We start from the raw sequence: 23,544 nt of genomic DNA, 5'->3' as shown, positions 1-23,544 counted from the left end.
GTCTTATTTTTCTGATTTATGTTTTGATTTCATAAGCAATTTGTTGAAGTAGAGACAAAATATTAAAAAATGTCAATTGTAAACAACAAAGTGGTGCTTGAATGTATAAAATATATAGTACTTGCTTTGAAAATTTCATTTAAAGACTGCTGGAAGTTGTCATGTAACAGGTAACTGAGAGCGTTTTTGTACTCAATTTTCAGGTATTAAATAAGTGGTGGAATATAAGCAGTTGAAGAATAAGTTTTAAATAAAACTTTGAATGAAATAAAGAGACACGGCAATAGTCATACTTTAATTTTCCTTCAGCTCTGCTTCCCTTGGTTATGCTTCTGATGTAGAGGTGATTGTCATTCTGGCCTTCTCCTTTTCCTCCTCCAAGCTCAAGTCCAAGGTCATCCTCCGAAGAAAAGTTCTAAAATCATTTTTTATTTTGAAATATATCTTTACATGCTACACTCTACAAATTATTCAGGAAAAACTGAAAACTGCTTTTATAGGGCTACATCTGCTTAAAACAGCAAAAAGTATAGCTTTTATATACATGCCATGCACTAAAAAAAATTATTTTTAGAAAAATATAGAAAAAGAGAAGAGATATGAGGAAAATAAAAGTCGGAAAACAAATGCATGAAGTAAAATCCTAGATTTTTTTCCCTTCTCAAAAGAAATCCCAGTAAAGCTAATAGCACATATATGGTTGAAAGCATGTAGCAGCAAGTTGCCATTAAATCTGCAATAGCACACTAAAATTAGAAGTGATTATCAACTTAATTGTGTAAGATTAAGAATAATTAAGTCTTCTATACAAAAATATATAATTTTGAGATACAAATATGTTAATAATAAAAATTATATACACATTTAAATCTATGCATTTCAATAGCAAATTTCATATACAATCATATAAATCTGTGAAAGTTTTAAAAATATGGTACAGAGGAATACAATGTATAAAAATCAAATAAAAATTTAAGTTTAAGAAAACAGAAACAATGATTTTTTATTAAAGTTCTACAGTATTTGCAAATTATCCATGAAAATTCATACCAATGAATATTTTAAGAAACAAAAAATTAATGTATAAAAAATTAACTCCTTAAAAATTACTTGTGTGCAGCTTTAGACTTCTGCCTGTCCCTTACAAAGAATACATGTATTTAAAACTATCCCAAATGCTATGGCATAGCACACAATAAAAATTGACTCCATTAATAACATATTTATTTTGTATAATAAAAATCGTTTGAGGGCTCTAAAACAGTTAGGTTAACATTTACCTTAGTAGCTAAACAATTTTAGAATAGTAATACAAGGAAAATTTTTACACTATAAATTAATTAATAAGATAACAAAAATATCAAATTAAATATAACTTGAAAAAATATTATAAAAATAGCAATTGATCAATAGTTAAATCTATTTAATTTTAATCACTCTAATCAGTAAAAGAAGCTCAAGTCTGTATAATCTTGCGATAGTTCATTATTTGTAGATTTAAAATTTTGCTTCTCTTTCCATTTCCATGCATTAAAAGACCTATGTCTGTTATTAAAAAATGTTTAGGTAATGAGTAACAGTGTATTTAAAAGAATTAGGAAAAAACACCAGCAGAGGTTCTAATAGATTATGCAACATGCAAATTTGCTAGAGCTAAGTTATGGTCTATAGCAAAAATAGAACCCCACTTTTACAGTCACAAAAAACTCTATACTATATAACACGTTTGGCTCAGCATGGCATTAATGAATGTCTCAGCTCATAAATTCAATAAGATGATGCAACTCTATTATTCACCCTTACTACAATGTTAAACACATAACATTTAAAATCCATCCTCTGTGTGAACTATTATATTAGCTGGAAAGTTATACTAGCTCTACTGGCATACCTAATGTGCTAAATAATCTTTTACTTACAAATTCTGAGAATGGAAGAGTTATTTTAATAAGACATAAAAAATAGCAATACAAAACCACACAACAAATAGAATATAAATGAAAAATTTACGGATGGTAAAATACAATTAACTTCTCTAAATAATAAAAAAAAAGAATAATTTTAACTATCTTCAACAATAAATTAACTATCTTCTACATACAACTCAGACTTATAAGATCTGAATAGGGAAACAAACGTGAACAAAAATGTAAAATAATTAGGCAGGAGTAGTTAGGAAAGGGTCTTGGTACAACAAATAATTGCTAAAAATAATTAAACAGTGGAAAGTTCCATATTCGTAATCAACGGGACTACGACAAGTTCGGAAAATACATTTTTCTGGGTGATAGGTCTTTAAGGTAAACAAACATAAAAATATTTTATTGGATAAAAAAAAAATATGATATATCGATCATAATAATTATGTCTATTTCCTACAACCAATTTCATACACTTTTCTTTAACAGATCCACAAGTGTAAACATAAACAAATAAATGCTGAAAAATAGCTTAATTTATTTTGAATGTTACAAATTGTCCAGAAAATAGAGAGTTACCGTTTCCAATGCAAATGGACATCCGGAAATGGAATGGGACTGTTTGGATGAATTACTTAAGCTGTAATAGCTTAAGTAAATAGGAATCATAGACAAAATATAGTTTTAACAGCAGGATAATTACTCTTTCGTATCATATATGCATAAAAATTAAAGTACAAAATGCAATTTTTGTGCATTAATTACAGCAAAAAAAATCCACCAATTTAGCAATCAATTTATAATGAATCAGGTTTAAAAATAAGTTAATCTTGATTGAATAGTTTCAAAGAAGTAAACATATTTTTTAACAATCCTATTAAAAAAATATCAATTAGTTTTTGTGTCATATTACCAGAAACAAATTTTAACTAAATTTCTTTGTGTAATTTCAAACAAAAACAAAAGTAACATATTTAATTAATTAGTTGTAATTAATTTCATTAAATAAAACACTTTGTTACAACAACCTTCAAATAAATAAAAAAATAAACATTATTTAAACTTACAATTGCTACTTCAACAGTCTCTGTATCCCACTCTTGCATATCTGCATCAATTGCAGAGTCTCGACTATGATTGTTCCCAACTGAATTAAGTTGTTTCATTCTGGATTCTTTCTCCAACTGTGCTTCTATCTTCTCTCTGCAAATAAAGATTTCACTCTCCATTAAGTGGCTTGTGAAAATATTAAAATTCAGGATTAATCAATTTACAACAAATAATAAAATGCATATTCTGTTATATAATGTGCCCCTTTATTACAAAAATAAATTACAGATATGTCAGACATAAAAATGATAGATTATGAAAAGAACAAAACAAAAATAGTCTTTCCCATGTACCAAAATGTTTTTCATTAAAAAAAATTTAAAATTTCCATAATTGGCCAACCAGAAACATTTGTCATATTCATCTTTTGTTATGCACTTTGTAATAAACAAAATACATACATTATTCCCTTTCTTTGCCAGTCAATTCAGTTTATTATTCAAAATCCGGGCAAAAACCTTCGCATAAATTACAAGTACAAGAATATCAGAATTACGATATAAAATGGGCGCATGCCATACAGAAGTGCCGAAACGTTACAAAAATATATGCAAATATATTACATAATATAAGCAAAATTATACAGTACATAAAATTTCCAAATGTGAAACAGCCTAGTTTAAAACATCATTAGCATTAGTTTTCATAAAAACTACAAAAAAGTAAATTCAAGAATTAAAATTTGATAATAATTTTGCATTACTATTTGGTTCATTCTCTACAAATATGCTATTTTCAGGTAGTAACAATAANAAAACAAAAGTAACCTATTTTCTCAAGTAATTGTAATTAATTTCATTAAATAAAACACTTTGATACAACAACCTTCAAATAAATAAAAATAAACATTATTTAAACTTACAATTGCTACTTCAACAGTCTCTGTATCCCACTCTTGCATATCTGCATCAATTGCAGAGTCTCGACTATGATTGTTCCCAACTGAATTAAGTTGTTTCATTCTGGATTCTTTCTCCAACTGTGCTTCTATCTTCTCTCTGCAAATAAATTAAAGATTTCACTCTCCATTAGATGGCTTGAGAAAATATTTAAATTCAGGATTAATAAATTTACAACAAATAATTTACTGTACAATCTGTGATATAATGTGCACCTTAAATACAAAAATAAATTACAGATATAACAGTTATAGATTTAAAAGTAAGAAGAAAAAAAAGACTTCCCCAAGTAGCAAAATAGCTGCCAACACTGATAGGAAAAAATCCAGTACAATTTACGATACATAAATTTTCTGATAATTGTTGCAAAATATGCTTTTACACATAGGGAATTTAAGGGATTTTCTTAGCCATCAAAATAGAAAAACTACAATATTTTCCAGTTATGGTTTCATATTAAATTATCTTAAAATGTTATATATCATCCTTATTCATAATTTTGGTCTGATTTGCCAATTACAGATATTTAATTCATCAAAGATAGAGATAGTTAACTGAATTCTATAAATGAGGCTCGCTTCCTGTATTAGTGACACTTACTTAAATAAATAAGCAAACAGTAATCTGTATAAAAATTTTATTTCAATAGGGATTTTTTTTAAGGAAACTCACTCAATTTTATGGAATTTTCTCAAATGTTCAAAAACCGGGAGAATTTATATTAAACCAGTAGACCAGTACTTAAAAATCCAGTTCAGTTGGCAGCTATGAAGATATGATTTAAAAAATTTCTAAAATTAGCCAACCAGAAACGATTGTCATATTCATCTTTTGTTATGCAATTTGAAATAGACAAAATACACACATTATCCTCCCCTTTTGCTAGTTAACTCAGTTTATTATTCAAAAACAGAGTAAAAACCTCTGTATAAACTACTACAAAATACAAGAATACCACAATTATGATATAAAACGGGTGCATGCAAATATATTACATAATATAAGCAAAGTTATACAGTAAATGAAATTTCCAAATGTGAAACAGCCTAGTCTAAAACATCATTAGCATTGGTTTTTACAAAAACTACAAAAAAGTAAATGCAAGAATTAAAATTTGATAATAATTTTACATTACTATTTGGTTCATTCTCTACAAATATGCTATTTTCAGGTAGTGACAATAAGAATATTTTTTTTTTTTTGTTGTCAGAAATGTCTAGTTTTTCTTAATAAGATACAGGAAAAGGTACAGGACAAGGAAAACAGAGCAGTCATGCTTCATATTTAAAAGAAATACTGAAATTATTATATGTTTTTATTAATGTGAGGAAAAGATAACATTTGTGGGAATAATAATTTTATTAATAAATGTGTTTAAAATAATAATATTAATGAATATATTTAAATATACGTCTGTCCTCAACTGGTTTAAAAACTAATAAAGTGAAACAAAAATATTTTTTTTAACTAGTCTTTAAAAACATAAGAATCAATCCCTCACAAAAATGTCATTTTCTCATGATGAAGGAATGAGAAGATAACATTATTTGCTTTTGAAGCTTATACCAGTAATCAAAATGACAATATATATTATTAAACAATCTCATTAGAGAAAATTCGAGCACATTGTAACACATTTTTAGAAATTAAATTAACTTTACAAATTACAAAAGTGCTTTTCTCTCGCTGTAAGGTGTGAAGTGATAAGTGAGGAAATGAGAGTGTCATTTTAACACTTATCTAATGGATGGTGTTTTCAATAGGAATGTAAACAATAACAATCTCGAGCTCGGCACCTATTCTAGTTCCAGTTAAAAAGTTTGCAGCTGCTTATTACATGCTATTCTGATAGGCGATGTTTTCAAACGGATAATTTTGTTTTCAATAAAAGAAATAAATTAGATAATTTCTGAGCTCAAATCTGCCGTATTTCATAAGATATTAATGTTATTATGTAATTCTGGGGAGTTTGGAGTGAAAATTTGTTTCAGTTATTTTGTTATTTATTATTAAAAAAGGTGACATGGTTGCTAGAATTTGAATATCTCGCTTTTTTGGCAGTCTTGATTTGGCCTCTTTCCATTTGTTTATTACTGTTTTGTGTTGCAAGCTGTGCACCGTCTTACGTTGGTGTTAACACTTTTGGTATTGCAAACACAAGTATTGTTAACATTGTAAACATAAGTAATAAGTAATCAAATACATTGTTTGCAAGAATCTCAAAACACAATGATGCCAAATGCCTTTAAAATACAACTGAAACAGTAACCCGGAAATTTAGGCAGTCGCGAGCTTGCAGCGTTCCCTAGTGTAGAAAACACCATCCATTTATTTATTCAGTTTCTTTTAATACACTGAAAAACTTTTCAGAATCTAATTAAATTTGTTTTGCAAATGTATAAAAACATATGCACTGCTTCTAGTCAAGTAATAATACCATCCATCTGAAATATTCTGAATCCCTATGAGTGAGGAAATGATATTTATTATGAGTTTCAAACTTTTTTGCTAAATAAATAATTTAAAGACCAAAAAATTAACATAATATTTAACACTACAAGTGTTTATTTTAAAAGGTGAGGTGAAGGAATGAGATTTCGTAGTTTCAAAAATGAATAAAAAATAGTTATTTCAAAAAAAAATTTTTTTTCAATAATACTTCAAACTAGATATTGAACAAATAACTTTCCAGAGAAAAAACTGAAATATCCTAAATGAAATATAACTGAAATACAGTAAGACCCCGCTTAACGTGTAGGATATGTTCCATTAAAGTAGAGCGTAATGCAAAACAGTGCTAAACGAGTCTATCTTAACATGTAAATAATGGGGTTAGGGGAAGATGGATACATATTTTAAGCCTATTTGCAGAGAACTACCCAGTTAAAAAATTATCAAAATTGACACAAAAAAATTAATTTCTAAAACAAAGGTAGGAATAAGAAAAAAACGGACATTTGTAGTTTTTTTTTTAAGGGAATAGGGAAGGCGATAAGAAAAAGGGGAACTAGATTAAATAAAGAAATACCTCAATTCTTTAAGTTCCTTTGAAGCTTCATTCTTTTGCTTTTTAACATCATCTGAATCCCTTAACGCTTCGGCAAGATCGCTGACTGCTCGGTCTCTCTCTTTTCTTAATTTATCACACAAAGATCGGATACTTTCTCTTTCAAGAACTATCTTATCTCTTTCACTAAAAGCCCAATCTCTACGTCTTTTGCAAACTTCTGCTTCTTGCTGGGCCTCTGTAAAAAGTAATATTTATTTTTAAAAATTTTTATTATTAAAATGCAATTTCTTAGCTACAAATTGAAATTAAATTTAACTGATAATAGAAAAGTAGAAATTGTAAAAATAGATTAATTTGATAAAATGACATTTGACAATAAAATACGTAAATGGAAATATTGCCTTTTTAAGCTACTAAATTAATTATGAAATTATGTAAGCTTTAATTAGGGATTTAATGTCAAATAATGTGCAATTGGGTCACTTTCATGTCTTTTGAAAATGTTGTTTCCTTATTTCTCAGTACTTCAAATACCAGAATGTATTACCTTTTATTTGGTTTTCACTTTTAAAGATAAAAATACAAAATAAGTATAGTAAAGAAAATAAAAACTTATGAATTTAATTAGTTTGGATAAGAAAACTTATCTTTAAATACTAGTTACTTTCAATATAATATGCTTAAAATTAAATGAATAAGCCACATCATTGATTTAATATATTTAATAAATGGTCAGCTAATAAAATTCTTCAAATAATGAAAAAGTGGACACTAAAAAATATTAGAAATTTTCAATTTAAGTTTAACATGTTAAAAATATAGATTTTTTTTAATTCAAATTTTTATTTTTTGAAATGTAGAAACTAATCTAATCTGCTCAAAATTTGCTTTAAATTTTCACCAATTTTTGAATCAGCCTTAAATTTTTACCAATTTTTGAATCAATCTAAAAATATCCATTAAGAAATGTGTTAGAAAAAGAAGTTTAAAATAATAATGTTGTCAGACTTTAATTATTTTCATACTTTAATTATTATCTGTAATTATTTTCATTTGCACACAAAATGAGGCAAAAAAAAAAAGAGATTTTGAAAATTTACTCTTAGGGATAGAAATTAAGAAAATTTAGTAGCTGATCTGAAGGTCCAGTAACTGTAAAATATTATTACCCTGCACATATTTTCACTGGTACGTTTACAAGCATCTCATAAATGAGCTTCCAATAAAATAAAAATATTATTTTGGTAATTTAAATTTATGAAAGGAATACAAACCATTCAATTCAGTGTTCAGCTTCTCCACTTGATGTCTTAAACTCTCGATTTCTGAATTTGCTTGATCCAAATCATCTAGCCATTGGCCATGAGTTTTGATCATATTATCATGAGTGTTCTCCCACTGGTTGTCGCGTTCTTTGCGAGAAATATCTCTTCCCACAGAATCCCAATGAGGCTCACACTTTCTTCGATCTTTATTCCGAGGACTTTCTTCTCGACCAGTAACATAATCTCCGTATTTTTCTCTCAAATCATTGCACTCTTTAAGAGCCCTATCGCGATCTTGGAGGGCAGATGATATTTCTCGCCTTAATGTTTCAACCTAAAATTAAACAAAAAAATTTAAGCTTTTTCAAGATATTTTATATCATGCAAAACAAAATCATCATATACAGTCAAAATTCTTATATTTAAAATAAAAATTTTGTTTATGTCTTTTTTTTTTCCTGCATTAACACATATTTTTGAATCAATGTGATAGGCTCTCATTAAAACAAACTAAGTCAAGCTCTCATACTGAAACAAAACTGAACTGACCAGTAGATCATTAAATAAAAATGTTTTAATATGCAGAATGCAAAATTAAAAAAAATCAAACATCTTTAGAATTTTTTTATATGACGATTGGATTGCCACTTACAAATCTAAAGTTAACAACTATGCGATAAATATTTCTTTTGTTTCAAAAATTGATTTTTAAAATTATAAATGTTAATAATGTACAATGCAAAAGTATACCTTAAAATAATTATGAATTTAATGCTAATAAAATTTTAAAATTCAATATTCACAAAAAAAGGAAACTAAAGTTCTAGGTATTGAAGAGAAATAAAGGTATTAAAATGCATTAATTTCATACCTATCAATTAGTATAGTAATTGAGAAATATTAGATATAGACCTTGAATTTATTTCTATACATCAAATGTATTGAAATAAAAAATTATAAATTTTAAAAGATTGTAGAAGTAAAATGATTCTTTGAATAGTATTAGAGGGTCAGGAAAGTAATGTAGTTTCGGTGTATTTGATGTTTGTTATCAAGATTTTATTTTTAATCAATAATGTATTCACCTTCATTAGCAACAACCTTTCAATGCTGGATCGAAAAATGAATTGAAAAAAAATAATTGATTTTTAAGACTAGCGAATATTTAATGCGCCGAAATGACATTACTTTCCAGTCCCCCTAATATAATTTAGGAAAAAAATATCTTACTTCTTCAGTAGTTGCTTTATTAGTTCCCTCAGAACTCTTTGCTCGTTTTTGAGCTTCTGTTAGTTCTTCTTGCAATCTTTCCATCTCTTTATGCACTGTATCACGTTCAGACATGATGAGAGAATATTCTTGCACAGCAGCATTTCTTTCTTCTGTCAGTCTGGCCAGATCTTTTGTAGCTTTGATCCTCACGGCCATGGCTTGATTAATTTCTTTCATAGCTTCATCACGTTGTTGTTGCACCTATAAAATGTACATTCAAGAATTACAAAGTTTATTCAAAATGTGCTTAAACATGTAAAATTACTCCTCATTTTCCTATTTGAGTTATAAAAAACAATTTTTTTTCTTACATTTTATATTATTCAGTATTTAATAGATAATAAATATGTTTGATCTATACTTAGAAACATAATATTTAAAGCATATCTAAAAAATAATGACATTTTTAACGTCTTTAAAATGAATAAAATAAAGAAAGGGACTCAGATATATAAAACTATATTTTCAAATAAAAACAAAAAAAAATCATGGAGAATCAAGAATTATGGAAAAAGACTATTGTACTAACAAAAATACATCTACAATTTCTTCAAAGCAGTAATTAAAAATGAATATCAAAGCAGGTTAAATACCAATATTTGTCTCAGAATGAATAAAACAATGATCAGTTCAATGCAACTATTTATCAAATTCTTAAAGAGCATCATTAAGCATATATTTTCGTAAATACACAAAAGTTATGTAACTTTATGAATAAAGACTAAAGATAAAAATTAAGCTAAACAAGCATCCAATTGAAAAAAAAAAAACAAAACAAAAAAAAGAGGAAAAGGACATGAAATAAAAAAAGATGAATGAATGAGCTAGAAAATGAATTAAGATTATTTAAAGTACAGAAAATTTATAACATGAACTAATAATACTTTTCTTAAACGCTGCTTCATGGAGTGAAAAGTCTCAAATTTAATATGGTATATAATAATTTACAGGACAAATTCCATGATAGAAAGGATAACATAACAAAAAAATAAACATTTATCTTTCTTTAATAACGTAAGCAATTTGATAATCACCTTTGCAAGCTGTTCCCTAGCTTCATTTCTTTCTCGCAAAGCATTGTCCCACTGTCTGATGGCAGCAGTGCATTGCTGTTGCAGGCCATTCCTTTCATGCAAAGCAGCATTACGCTCATGAACTAGATCTTCGTAACGTTTCCTCCAGCAACTCAACTCTTCTTGAGTAACCTCCAACTTGGATATTGTGGCACTATGTGATGCCATAAGATCAGCATATCTTTTGTGAAGACTATCATACTCCTCCTTCATAGCTTCACACTTTCTCACAGCATTTAAGTACAACTGATGAGCAGCATCTCCTCCATTCTCTGTCAACAATTCCTGGCAAATAAATAAATTCAATGAGACAATCTCAACTGCTAAATGGAGAACAGTCAATTTTCCCCAAAAATGTTACGTTAAAAACCAGCACTTACCCAAAAGAAAATTAGAACTGTTTTAATTTAATGACATTAAAAATAGGAAATTAATACAACATTATTTGCCAACCCTAATCTTTTCGGAAAAATAAAAATTCCACATAATTGAATTAATGTAAAAGTTGATGCCTTTTCTTTTAATGAACCTAAAATTTATAGAGAGCTTAATGCATTGTTTTTTTCCCTTCTTTTTTTATGTAACAGTAATCATTAACTACACAAATAAATGTTTTTACTATGCTGGATATTTTATGCAATCTGTGTCAATTTGATTTTAAGCAAAATCACTGCAGGTGCCTAAACTAATGTTTAATTCCAAATCATCAATGTAGAACTTGGTTCAAAACACCTAATTTTATGAGGAAAACATGGAATTATAATTGATACAAATTATTTGTTGATTTTGTACTTCAATGTGCATTCAAAAGAAAAAGATCAGAACTAAAATTTACAATGTGAAACAAAAAGTTCAACAACTGCAACTGAAGCAACAGGACCCACCATGTCTGTCAAAAATTAATTCCCAATGTAATAATTAGAAATTTTGTTAGCAACGAAGAATTATATATATGTATGTATTAGGGGGAAAATGCGCTTAGAATTTAGTACTATAATGATGATTTTGGGGAAGCATAATTAAATAATAATGGTAATTATATGCGCTTTTTCTTCAATTATATTTTGTTCAAAAAATATTTGGACTGAAATTAAGTTTATTTAAAATTTATATTTAAACATTAAATGATTCTTAATCATTACATAACACTATAAAATTCAATCTTTTTACAAAAGACCAATATGTGGCACAATAAAATCGAATAGTTTCCAATAAAAATAATAAATCCAAAATAAAAAAAATTTTATATATCGTTATCACGGATGAAATAAGATATATGAAGATACAATACATCTATATAAAAATTACAATTTTGAAAAAAGGGTATTCAAAAATTCCACTAAATCTAAAATGAAACTTTTTGCTTTTTGAAGCAGGGGCCTTTGGCCCAGTCTTAACTAAGCATACTGTGTAAAATAAGAAAGAATGGGTCAGTGTTTCTACCTTAAGTTTGCAAGGTAACAAACTATAATCAAATAATCATCCAGAGGATTGGTTTAAGTTTTCTCAGTCTTTCTGCTTTTATTCAGTAAAGCCTAAATTCACCTTGTTACTTCATTAGCAAAATTAGACATAAAAGGAAAAATATATTTTTCTCATCAACATAAAGCTACTTATCCGACAAAAAAAAATAAAAATAAACTAGAAATAAATCTGTATTTTATTTAAATTAATTTAAATTTTAGCTATTTTATATATGGAGTGAAAAAAAACTGAATTTATTAAAGAAAATAAAGTATTACCTGCTGTCTTTGCAGTTCATTAACTTCTTTACGATCTTCTTCCCTAAATCTCTTTAACCTTTCAATTTCTTGCTCCAATCGGTGTTTATCTGCTAATAGTTCATTATACTGCTTCTTTAAAATAATAGTTTCATGACGCTGATCTTCCATTTTTAATGTAGAAGCCTAAATGAAAGCAAATAATTTATTGGTGAGGAAAAGAAAAAAAACAAATTCTTGAATGATACAATGTAAAAGTTTCTGAATTTCTTAATATTTCAATTTCCATATATTTATAACACATTTATATTTATAACACATTCATCCTATTATATCTAAAACAGAAATGGACAACTTGAATTAAAGTTTTGACATGCAAATAAGATTTTAATAGTTTTATTGTTTTTGCAATAAGAGTAATTATCTAGTGGGGCACTAATAATTTAATATTAGCAAAATTATAACAAAATATTATTATATTAAAATTATAACTATCAACAAATATTTTGAGAAAAAACTTTACAGCTATGAAACTAAAATAAAAAATTTTATTTTTTACAAATCTGAGGAGATTAAACACAAATAAAATAGATTATAGGTTAACAGAATGTTCTATGATAGTTAAATACTCGAAATAATAAAAAAATTAAACTTAGACTTGATATAATTGATTTAAATCTGACATATACACATACCAAAACAGACAGATCTAGACAAACAGATTTCTTTTTTTTTTTAAATTTACTATTGTTATTAACCATGATTTAATAATGGAGCTTGCTATTCAGTTAATATTTATTATGGTATAGACTGAACAGAGACACACCAAAGTAAATAAAGAAAGAATAAAATTGCAAAACAATGTGCTCTTTAAAAGCAACAAGAATATTGGACAATAAACTCATACTGAAACTGTTATCAATCGCAGACTTTCAGCAAACATTCATTTTACATTTTCAAAAATTCAATAACTGGAAAAGGTTGAAGCATTTTTAAAGCTGAAAAACCATTTTGATAAAGTTATTAAATTACTTAATATCATTTACTACAGGACAGTATTGATATAACCTGCATGTTTATTTTATATTGGCTCTCACTAAAACTAAAGATACAGTCAAAAACCTTACTTATATAAATTTTGAACAAGGCAAACAGAACACACTGAACTCTTTTTGAACACAACAGTATTGTTCAAAATTATGCTGCCAATCAAAACTATATAATCCGATTAGCTTTACTTTTACATGGTGCGTAACCAAATTTTTCAACAAAAAATAAGCACCTTTTAAGCACTCAAAAAATATTTTTAAGAGCTTTGAAAAATATCATAATTAGACAGGGTAGGCAAATTTTTGACAATTGATTGTTTTATCTGGTTTTATTTACAGTGACGAAGACGATGGTGCGTCACAAACGATGAAATTAACAAGAGAAATGAAATTTTCTATCACTAATAGAGAAAAAAAATTGACAATGTTTAGTTGGTCCCCGTAATCAGCAAAAATTTGAGAGATTTTTCAATTCTATTACAGAGGGTGGAAAATGACGTCGGAAATTGAGTATCTCTTGCAAAATGCAGCAGGGTTGCACATGAGAGTCAAAAATCTTTACCACTGAATCCAGCTCAGTATACGAAAGAGCGGACCCGCAAGTATTTCATTAAACATATAAAACAAATGGTATTTTCATAAGACTACAGACCGGCGGTTTGCCGAAATAGATTGGGGGTGAATTAATTGTGAAGACGTTGAATAGGACAATGTCTTTTTGCATAATTTGTGGCGAAAATCAACAAGGTAAAGAAAAATATCACATTTCGAAAAAGGGAAAATTAAGCACTTTTTAAAACACCCATGGAAAAAAAGCACCTTTAAGGGCTTTTAACAAACGAAAATAAGCACCTTTAAGGGCTTTTAACAAACGAAAATAAGCACCTTTAAGGGCTTTTAACAAACGAAAATAAGCACCTTTAAGCACTTTTTAAAAACGCTACGCACCCTGTTTAACATTTATAAGTTTAAAAATTTATGAGTTGGATATGGGTTAATTTTTAGCATAATTTTAATCAAAGTTGGTAAAATAATAAGAGAATTGAATATCACTGTTATACCTTTGGCTTTGGATGATAGAAATCAGTGTCTCTCAGGGATATTTCTTGCTTGTNGGGGCCTCCCAGTCTCAATTTTCTAACCGTCAGAAATGTTGTTCTGGCTTTATGATCTCTCAAAAGAGAGTATTATTATTTCATCCCTTTAAGGGATTTCTTATTTTGGATGAAGATGTGGCCACTTTCTGAATCAAATTATACTTAATAAAATCTAAAGTTACATTCAGCGATTTGTACATTATTTCCTGGAAACGTAATTGTTTTATTCATTCAATATTGGCCCAAATGAACATTCATATATTCCACTATACAACCCTTGACGGCTACTGAAGGAAGCAACAAAGTTTCCTCACAATATTAAAATTATAACTCTCAACAAATATTTTGAGAAAAAACTTTACAGCTATGAAACTAAAATAAAAAAATTTATTTTTTACAAATCTGAGGAGATTAAACACAAATAAAATAGATTATAGGTTATAGCTATGATAGTTAAATACTCGAAATAATAAAAAAATTAAACTTAAGACTTGATATAATTGATTTAAATCTGACATAAACACAAACCAAAACAGACAGATCTAGACAAACAGATTTCTTTTTTTTTTAAATTTACTATTGTTATTAACCATGATTTAATAATGGAGCTTGCTATTCAGTTAATATTTATTATGGTATAGACTGAACAGAGACACACCAAAGTAAATAAAGAAAGAATAAAATTGCAAAACAATGTGCTCTTTAAAAGCAACAAGAATATTGGGCAATAAACTCATACTGAAACTGTTATCAATCGCAGACTTTTAGCAAACATTCATTTTACATTTTCAAAAATTCAATAACTGGAAAAGGTTGGAGCACTTTTAAAGCTGAAAAACCGCAAATCAGCAAAAATTTGAGAGATTTTTAAATTCTATTACAGAGGGTGGAAAATGACGCCTGAAATTGAGTATCTCTTGCAAAATGCAGCAGGGTTGCACATGAGAGTCAAAAATCCTTACCACTGAATCCAGTTCAGTATACGCAAGAGCAGACCCGCAAGTATTTCATTAAACATATAAAACAAATGGTGTTTTCATAAGACTACAGACCGGCGGTTTGCCGAAATAGAATGGGGGTGAATTAATTGTGAAGACGTTGAATAGGACAATGTCTTTTTGCATAATTTGTGGCGAAAATCAACAAGGTAAAGAAAAATATCACATTTCAAAAAAGGGAAAATTAAGCACTTTTTAAAACACCCATGGAAAAAAAGCACCTTTAAGGGCTTTTAACAAACGAAAATAAGCACCTTTAAGGGCTTTTAACAAACGAAAATAAGCACCTTTAAGCACTTTTTAAAAACGCTACGCACCCTGTTTAACATTTATAAGTTTAAAAATTTATGAGTTGGATATGGGTTAATTTTTAGCATAATTTTAATCAAAGTTGGTAAAATAATAAGAGAATTGAATATCACTGTTATACCTTTGGCTTTGGATGATAGAAATCAGTGTCTCTCAGGGATATTTCTTGCTTGTGAATAAATTCATTTGTGGTGTATCGATGTGTATCATTGACTTGGTGTAAACTGTCATAGTCTCTAGAGTTTAAAGAATGATCGCTGGTACTAACACCTACAAAATAAACAAGTACATGCATGAGAATGTTCATATTGCATAGATAAATTCATTGAAACAGAATAAATGTTTTGAAAAAGTAAAATACCTGTATTTTTACTCAGGGTACTGAGTGATGAAATCATGCTGTCACCACTAGTTGTTAGTCTTCGGTAAGAATTATCACGATCCCCCTGTAAGAAAATTAACTATTTTTAATACAAAAGTTTCATACGATGTATGATCTTGGGAGGAAATTATCAACAAAAAAAAGTGAGAATTCATTATTTAGTTAAAGAGGTGTGTAATTTATGGCTGAATGTGGCTTCACATAAAAGGTGAAAATTGCTGATCATTAAAAAAAATTTAAAATACATTTATTTAAAATTGGGAGCCATGGTGGTTCTGGGGGTAGAACGTTCATCTCCTAATGTGGTGACTTGGTTCTAATCGTAGCAGTGGCTGTTTGATAAAAAAATTTCTCACGGCCTAGCTGCACAGTGTTGACGTAAAATAATCCACAGTGGCATCCTCAATCCCCTTACCATTGGGCAAACTGTGGGGGTTTTCTTTCCCATGTAACAAAATGTGGGTTAGTTTCATCAAAAAGCACTCCACGAAGGCTAGGTTCCAATGCTTGATCCTGGAGTTTCTTAGTGTTCTGGGTTACGCTCAAGATATTGATAGTGTAAACTCAAAATAGGGTTGGCTCTTCAACGACGGTTACATATTTAAAAAAAAAATCTAAAATGCGTTTAAAATTTTTTTGTTTTTTTACCAACTACAATATTTTTATAAAATTATTATTATTTTATTTTTTTGAAATAGTTATATTAAGACATTGAAAAATATTAGCATTTAACGAAAGACATCTTGAAGCATAATGGACCAAATTTCACTTAAATAAACTCTTGCCAGCTGACTCTACTTTTAGTTTGGAACAATGCCAGAATGAATTGATGAAGAAACAAGATTATGGCAATCATTAGCGAAATACAATTTATTAGACAGTCATAGAAAAATAACTTGCACGACAATATTTTAAGATGAATATTTATTATTATAAAACACATACAGCATGTAAAACGAAATAGAATACATACTTTAGAATGACTACGGCGCCATCCATCTCTTTCACTATTAACAAGGTGGATATCTGTTTTGATATTTTGCGATAAATCGATATCTTGATGAGAGCATAAGGACTGAGGAGCTGAAGATGGGCTGTTTCTAATTACATCATCACCTAAACCTAAAATCATTATTAAAAATGAAATACTTATGCAATTAAAATTATGCATTTATTAAGGAAGTACCAAATATACTTAGATTTTAACCAATATTTCTTCCTTCTTTTTAAAGTGAATAAGTGTTCAGCAGGCTGAAATAATTACTTTTAATTTTCTATTTACAAGATGTTCAATAGCAAGAATCTGAGTAAGAGAATTAGTATAAATCAATTCAAATTTGGGAGACTGTCATCAGAGGCATTTCCACATAAATAACTGTTTACGCCAAATGATCAAATATCCTCAAAGTTAAATTGATTATCTGGTTCTCTTTTTAGTTTCTTGCATACAAATGGCTAATTCCATGTAACTGTAACCCTTACTACCATTTTATAAATATTTTTTTTCAAGGTTTTGATCTTATTTTAGCACAAGTACAATAATCAAACTTTAAGAATTTCATATTATCAAACATTTTACAATTGATGTGATGGCAATACTATGCTCCAAAACTTTATGTTTTATCAAGTAGCTTAGAACAGTGATTAGGCCTAGTTTTGGAACAAATTTTTAAAAGTAATTGTACACTTTTCTTATATTCTATTTATGTTATATTTTAAAGTAACAAACATATTTTCTCAAAATAACTTTATTAAAGCTTAGAATATTTTGAAACTATGATTTCATNTTCACATCTTCTAATTGAATATTTTTGCTGCATCATCATATGGAAAATGTTCTATATCTACTTTTTCATATTTGGCTGAAAAATATCCGTATTTGTTTCGTTTTGACCGTTTCTACCGACATTGGTTTCATTTTCATCTTTCCGTTACGGAGTAGAAGATGTCGCCTTAACAAAGTATTTGTCCATCATTTGACAAGTTATTCATGCACAAAAAATTTAAATGTCTTACATGAAGAAACCTTACCTACGGTGAACACGTGGTTGCAGAGAAATGTGTTCTAAAAGTGGTTCCGTGGTTCAAGGGAGCTCTGCTGTTCGTACCGGTTCTGAACAATACTGATAAATAGGGAAGCTAGATAACAAGGACCGATGTTCAAAATAATGAAAGATCAAGGAAGAAAAGTGAAAGGGATTTTATTCAAAATGGCAAAAGACGAAATTTTTTCCAAAATTTATGCACTTTGAAATTGATTAATAGAGTGTGTGAACTTCTCGCGTTAATCGTTTTTTATTGCGAGAAAAGAAAAAAATAGGCGAGATTTTCGGGCTGTAGTGAAAACACTGTCTTGACATGTTAATACTTTTCAACTTTTAAAAATTGGTTGATTTCAGAAATCATTCACTGTATAGAGATGATTAGACATCTTAATTTACCTTGAGTTTAATAGAAGAGACAAAATAGTAGAAATTCTCCAAAATAGTCAAATGCAACTTGATAAAATAATGGGTTGTTAAAAAAGACTAATAGTACTCATTAACACAAAGCTAAGACTTTTACACTAATAGCATTAATTACAACTTATTCATCAGTATTTATTTACTAATACTATGCAGCAAAGAATATGAATGTGTTAATGATAACAATAAAGAAAGTTGGATATTTAAACAGTGCAAATTAGTAACCACTAAATTAGTACACAAATATATTGACATTATATAATAAAAGAGTAAACATTAAAAATATATTAAGATACAAATTATAACATCACAAAAAAAATTATGTTCCTTAAAGCTGAAAATGAAACAAAATATAATGGATATGTACAAAATAAATAAAATATAAAAATATATATACCACTATTTAAAACTTTAGATTTGTCTGATAATGTAGAAACAAAATACATAGGAGATATTTGCTTATTTGAATTTTAAGTATTCATTCATTTGAAAAGGAACAGGACAACAAGTCACAGTGAGCACTGTGACCCAAATCTCCATTGAGCCTTTAAGTTTCTTCACAGACCAATGAAAATGATGTCATCAAATGGTTTATTGAGAAATAAACAAAATATAAAATAAAAACACTCTAAATGATATAAAATATCCCATAAAGAGTCTCAACAGATTCTGACTCAATATTAACTTAAGACTCTAACAATGACAATTCCCAGAAAATCTTAGCTTTTTCAATATACAGTACACTATTTACATTAATTAATTTGATCTCTTATTATAAATAAATATAGATTGTTTAGAAAAATAAAGCAATATATATATAAAACATGCAGAATTACTGCATGGATACCTATGGAATAATATACCTTTCAGAGAATATTTACTTTAAGCAAATATTTTATGGAAAAATACTGAATTTATTAACTTTGAAAGGAAATCTGAACAAAGTGTGTAGTCAAACGTTTGATAGGAAAAAAAATCATATAAAATAGCGAGCAAAAAGCATTAAAGATCATAATTTTTATAATAAACAGATTTAGATTTGAGGTTAAGCTTGAGATATAATAGATTTTTATCGAAATATCATTGAAATTAGCAATTCGTTATTGCTAAGAAAACATGTAGCTAGGTACATGCCCCATATAGAAATTTAAACTCCATATCAAATCAAAGTACCTACACACGAGTACATATCATAGAAAATGAGATATCCAGCTTATAACTTGATTTAATCGACAAACGTAATGAGCATATCTTCACAAACCGTAGGCATGATCTTTAACAGAAATGTAAACATTGACAAGAAAATAAACAAACGAAACTGAAAGCAAATATACCAACCACTCATTTTCTTGTTACCACCAAGAAACATAACGGTTAATAAATGAGGGTATGTTGTTTCAAGTGCCAAACAAAATGCCTGGAAAGCTTGGGAGCCTTTAGAAGGCAGTAAATCTAAAAGTTTTTCTGCCTTCGCCCCGGAATTATTATATTTCTTTAGGTCGGTCACGTCATCATTAGTCAACACTCCGTTGGTTTGAAGTAGAGGTATCAAACGATCTATATCTACACATTGTAAGAACCTAGTTCTATGAAATTTCAGAAGTTCTTTGTGCTCTTCGTCCATTCCATTTAAGTACTAATGAAAAGTATATAAAATCAACAAATAGTACTTAGACACCATCCATCCCCCATATCCTCTACAAACAAGCGCCATCTTGAATTAGTCACAAATCAGAGTTCAATGACGTACAGAACATAACTGCAACTTTGACTGCGAGTTTGGGAGAAGATGTCAAATCAAATACATAATTTTTTCCACTCAACAGATTCTGTCAAAAATTTAACACGAACAGTCATTTCCGAATTCTCTTTTCATGATCCATATGTTACTGGGGACGGAGACAATTGGCAAATTATATTCAGCATTGTGATCGGTGTAGACTGATAGCTTATATAAATAAATTCATCAGCAGGAACCGAACCTGCGTCAGTAATGACAAAGTCAAAAAACGGGCACTATAACCTTGGTCTTTCCTTCTAAATACAAAAAGTGCATGTTCACAAGTATACCATATTAAACCATCTGATTAGATGATAAATATTTCAATGAGAAATTGTAATTCTGACATAGACAGAATGACAACACAGAAAGGATACACAGCCCTCCATTTTTCAATCATTCAATTCATTTATAAATGAACTATAAATAAATAAATATGTAACTTAATAAAAGATTTGTATATAACTAAACTTATTTCAGGTTATAAATAGAAATAACACGTTCAAAGCACGTGTCAGAATTTTGATTATTGAGCATTTTTCACATGATTATGTAACACATTGTAATTTTTTAGAGAAAGTCCTGTGAAATTGCCTTTTTTTTTGTTGAAAAAAATCCTTTTTTTCAATTTGTTTTTGAAAAAAATTCAGAGGAAAAAAGTTTTTCATTTATAGACCTGTACCTAGAATGACCTTTATTTCTTTAGCATATTATAATAATTTTGCAATTACCAAATATTTTTATACAGTGTGTCTGAAAATAAATAAAGATGCGACACTATAGTGTATACAAACAAAGGTTGTTGTATACAAATAAGGAAAACACGAAAGCATTTCAACACATTTTTATTATTGTATTATATTTTCAAGTTTGAAAACTAAAAAGAAACTGACAATTTCCCTCACGCGTTTGTCGGATTTGCGAAATACTTATTTGGTCTTTAAAAATTTTCGTAAATATAATGAGGGTAATGTGAAAAAATGTAATGCAATACATAAGATTTCTTTTCCAATGCTCTTAAGATTAATAAAAATATTGGCGGTCCTTATAATTTTTGTAAAAAATCAGCAACCCGTTATCATAATACATGAAGGAGTATAACAACTTTCTGTCTCGACGATTCTGTGATTTTCAGGCAGTGACGAACGGGATTCAAATCATAAAAAAATAAAATAATAATAATAATAATAATATTATCGAAATTAAATTTGATTTACCTTAGTTAATTTACTTTTAATTAATTAATTAAACTTAAATTTAATTAGTAATTATTTTAATAAAATTTTAATTTATTTTAGGATTTGAGATTAAATAATGATTTTTATAAAGAAATACATTCAAGATTTACACAATCCAGTCACTTTAACGTGATCACTTGTCAAAAGTCGAAATAACCACCTTTTACAGTGTAGACTGCTGCGAGATGTGCTGTGAGAGAGTCCATTAGGCTCTTGAAGGTGTTCACTGCGATGTTGAGCGAGCAGACTCCAGAGCCGTACCCAGCTACTCTATGTTTCCCGGTTGGGGATCCATGGCTCGAAGTGATCCCACAGATTCTCGAGTGGGTTTAAGTTCGGGGAAATTGGTGGCCAGGGAGGTACGAGGAACTCATCGTTGTGCTCTTCGAACCACGCACGTACACTTCGAGCTGTAATGTCGCATTGTCCTGCTGCAGATGCCATTCAGAAAATACAATTCGCAAGTAGAATGTATATGTAGGCTGGGAATTGTCCGCTAGGACAGATGCGTACTCGTGTCGACACATCGTGCCTTCCCCAGTGTGAGTGCACCCAGAGTATCCCACGAAAATATTCACCAGACCATAATGCTCCCGCCTCTAGCTTGGACCCTTCCGGAAAGTGTTACAGTGTGTTTGCTGTCAGTATAAAACGTGATTGAAGACGTGCAAATGAGGAATAAAACGTGATTCATCTGTAAAAACCACTTGTCGCCACTCAGTGGACGTCCATTTAAGGCACTGGCGTGCAAATCTAGCCTTTGTCGAATTCTAACCATTTATAAAAAAGTCATATATTTAAAATTTGTTTTTTTTTTTCAAGAATTATTTGACCGATTTCGCTAAAATTTTGTATTTTGCCATGCAAAATTACATACTTTGAAGAAAATGCGTACTTTTCAGTTCGAAATTTTTTCGACTCTTTAATTAATATTATAAAAAATAATACATATTTATTATAAGTTAGTTTTTGCATAGAATTATTTTTGGATGAACAAACTTTATAATTGTGTGCAAAAATTTTCCAATGTTTTAAAAAATTCTCGTTTTTGAAAGTACGTTTTTAAATATGATTTCGAAACTTAAAATGTCATAAGCCCTAATTTGTTAGCACATTTAAGGTTACCCTGCCCCCTCAAACTATTAAGTCCGACTTAAAACGTAAAGATCCGATCATTAGATTAAAAATTATTCAGGGTGGTCGATTTTTTTTCCTTTTTGACGCACTGCACATCAAAGAGATGCCATATATGATATTTTTTACAGTAATAAGAGAGGGTATAATTTTTATTTCTAACTATAGCAGAAACATGCAAAGAACTATATTTTTCATGACATATAAACCAACTTAAGAAGTCTTATCGATTGCAAATTTAACAAGAAATTAAACTTAGTTTTTAATACTTTTGTAACTATAATCAATTATAGGTTTAAAAACATGCAACACTAATTATAATTTTTTTCTGAGAGTAAAATACCATTATAATTTCATCGCTACTATGCAAGAAATCACGAAATAGGGAAGTAGTGGCGTTTGACATTTCTGGGCACGGGATACTATGCAATTTTTATCCTGATGATGTGCCCAAGGGTGCCACTATAGACAAAAGTCAACACTGAACTTTTTCGATTAATTAACATGGTCTAGAATTGTTTAGATAACTTTTTAGAAATGAAGCTAGTAAAATGTAGCTTTCCACGAGAATGATTTGCATATTATATCAATAACTTGTTCATGATTTCTTAAAATATTTATTTTTCTTTATTTTATTAGTATATTTTTACAATAAACAAGGCAAATACAACAGTTAGTATATAATCTTAGAATAATCAATGGATTTTTATTCCCCTCCCCCATAGTCAAGCTTGGATTTTTGTCCCCCATTACTAATTTTTTTTGTCTTACCTCTATAAATTTCAATAAAAAAAAAACAATATTAATTTAACTTTCGCCAACA

General features: G+C 28.5%; 1 protein-coding gene across 1 annotated transcript in view; it reads right to left on the bottom strand.

The window, feature by feature from the left end:
- The window catches only part of LOC107448779 (Discs large 5), a 47,192-nt gene extending 26,639 nt beyond the window's left edge, over positions 1 to 20,553 (bottom strand). The window contains exons 1-11 of the mRNA XM_043040969.2: positions 19,908 to 20,553; positions 17,078 to 17,226; positions 16,084 to 16,168; positions 15,844 to 15,992; positions 12,291 to 12,455; positions 10,510 to 10,833; positions 9,434 to 9,676; positions 8,213 to 8,537; positions 6,957 to 7,173; positions 3,892 to 4,027; positions 294 to 415 (exon numbers count right to left, since the gene is read on the bottom strand). Of these exons, the coding sequence (XP_042896903.1) occupies positions 294 to 415; positions 3,892 to 4,027; positions 6,957 to 7,173; positions 8,213 to 8,537; positions 9,434 to 9,676; positions 10,510 to 10,833; positions 12,291 to 12,455; positions 15,844 to 15,992; positions 16,084 to 16,168; positions 17,078 to 17,226; positions 19,908 to 20,193 (2,201 nt within the window). The 5' untranslated portion in view covers positions 20,194 to 20,553. The remainder of the gene's footprint in view (positions 1 to 293; positions 416 to 3,891; positions 4,028 to 6,956; positions 7,174 to 8,212; positions 8,538 to 9,433; positions 9,677 to 10,509; positions 10,834 to 12,290; positions 12,456 to 15,843; positions 15,993 to 16,083; positions 16,169 to 17,077; positions 17,227 to 19,907) is intronic.
- Between the last annotated feature and the right edge of the window lie 2,991 nt (positions 20,554 to 23,544).

The sequence above is a fragment of the Parasteatoda tepidariorum genome, chromosome 8 (assembly GCF_043381705.1).
Source record: "Parasteatoda tepidariorum isolate YZ-2023 chromosome 8, CAS_Ptep_4.0, whole genome shotgun sequence".
NCBI lineage: Eukaryota > Metazoa > Arthropoda > Arachnida > Araneae > Theridiidae > Parasteatoda > Parasteatoda tepidariorum.
Note: the sequence above shows the minus strand (reverse complement) of the source record. Positions and strands in the feature narration are given on the sequence as shown.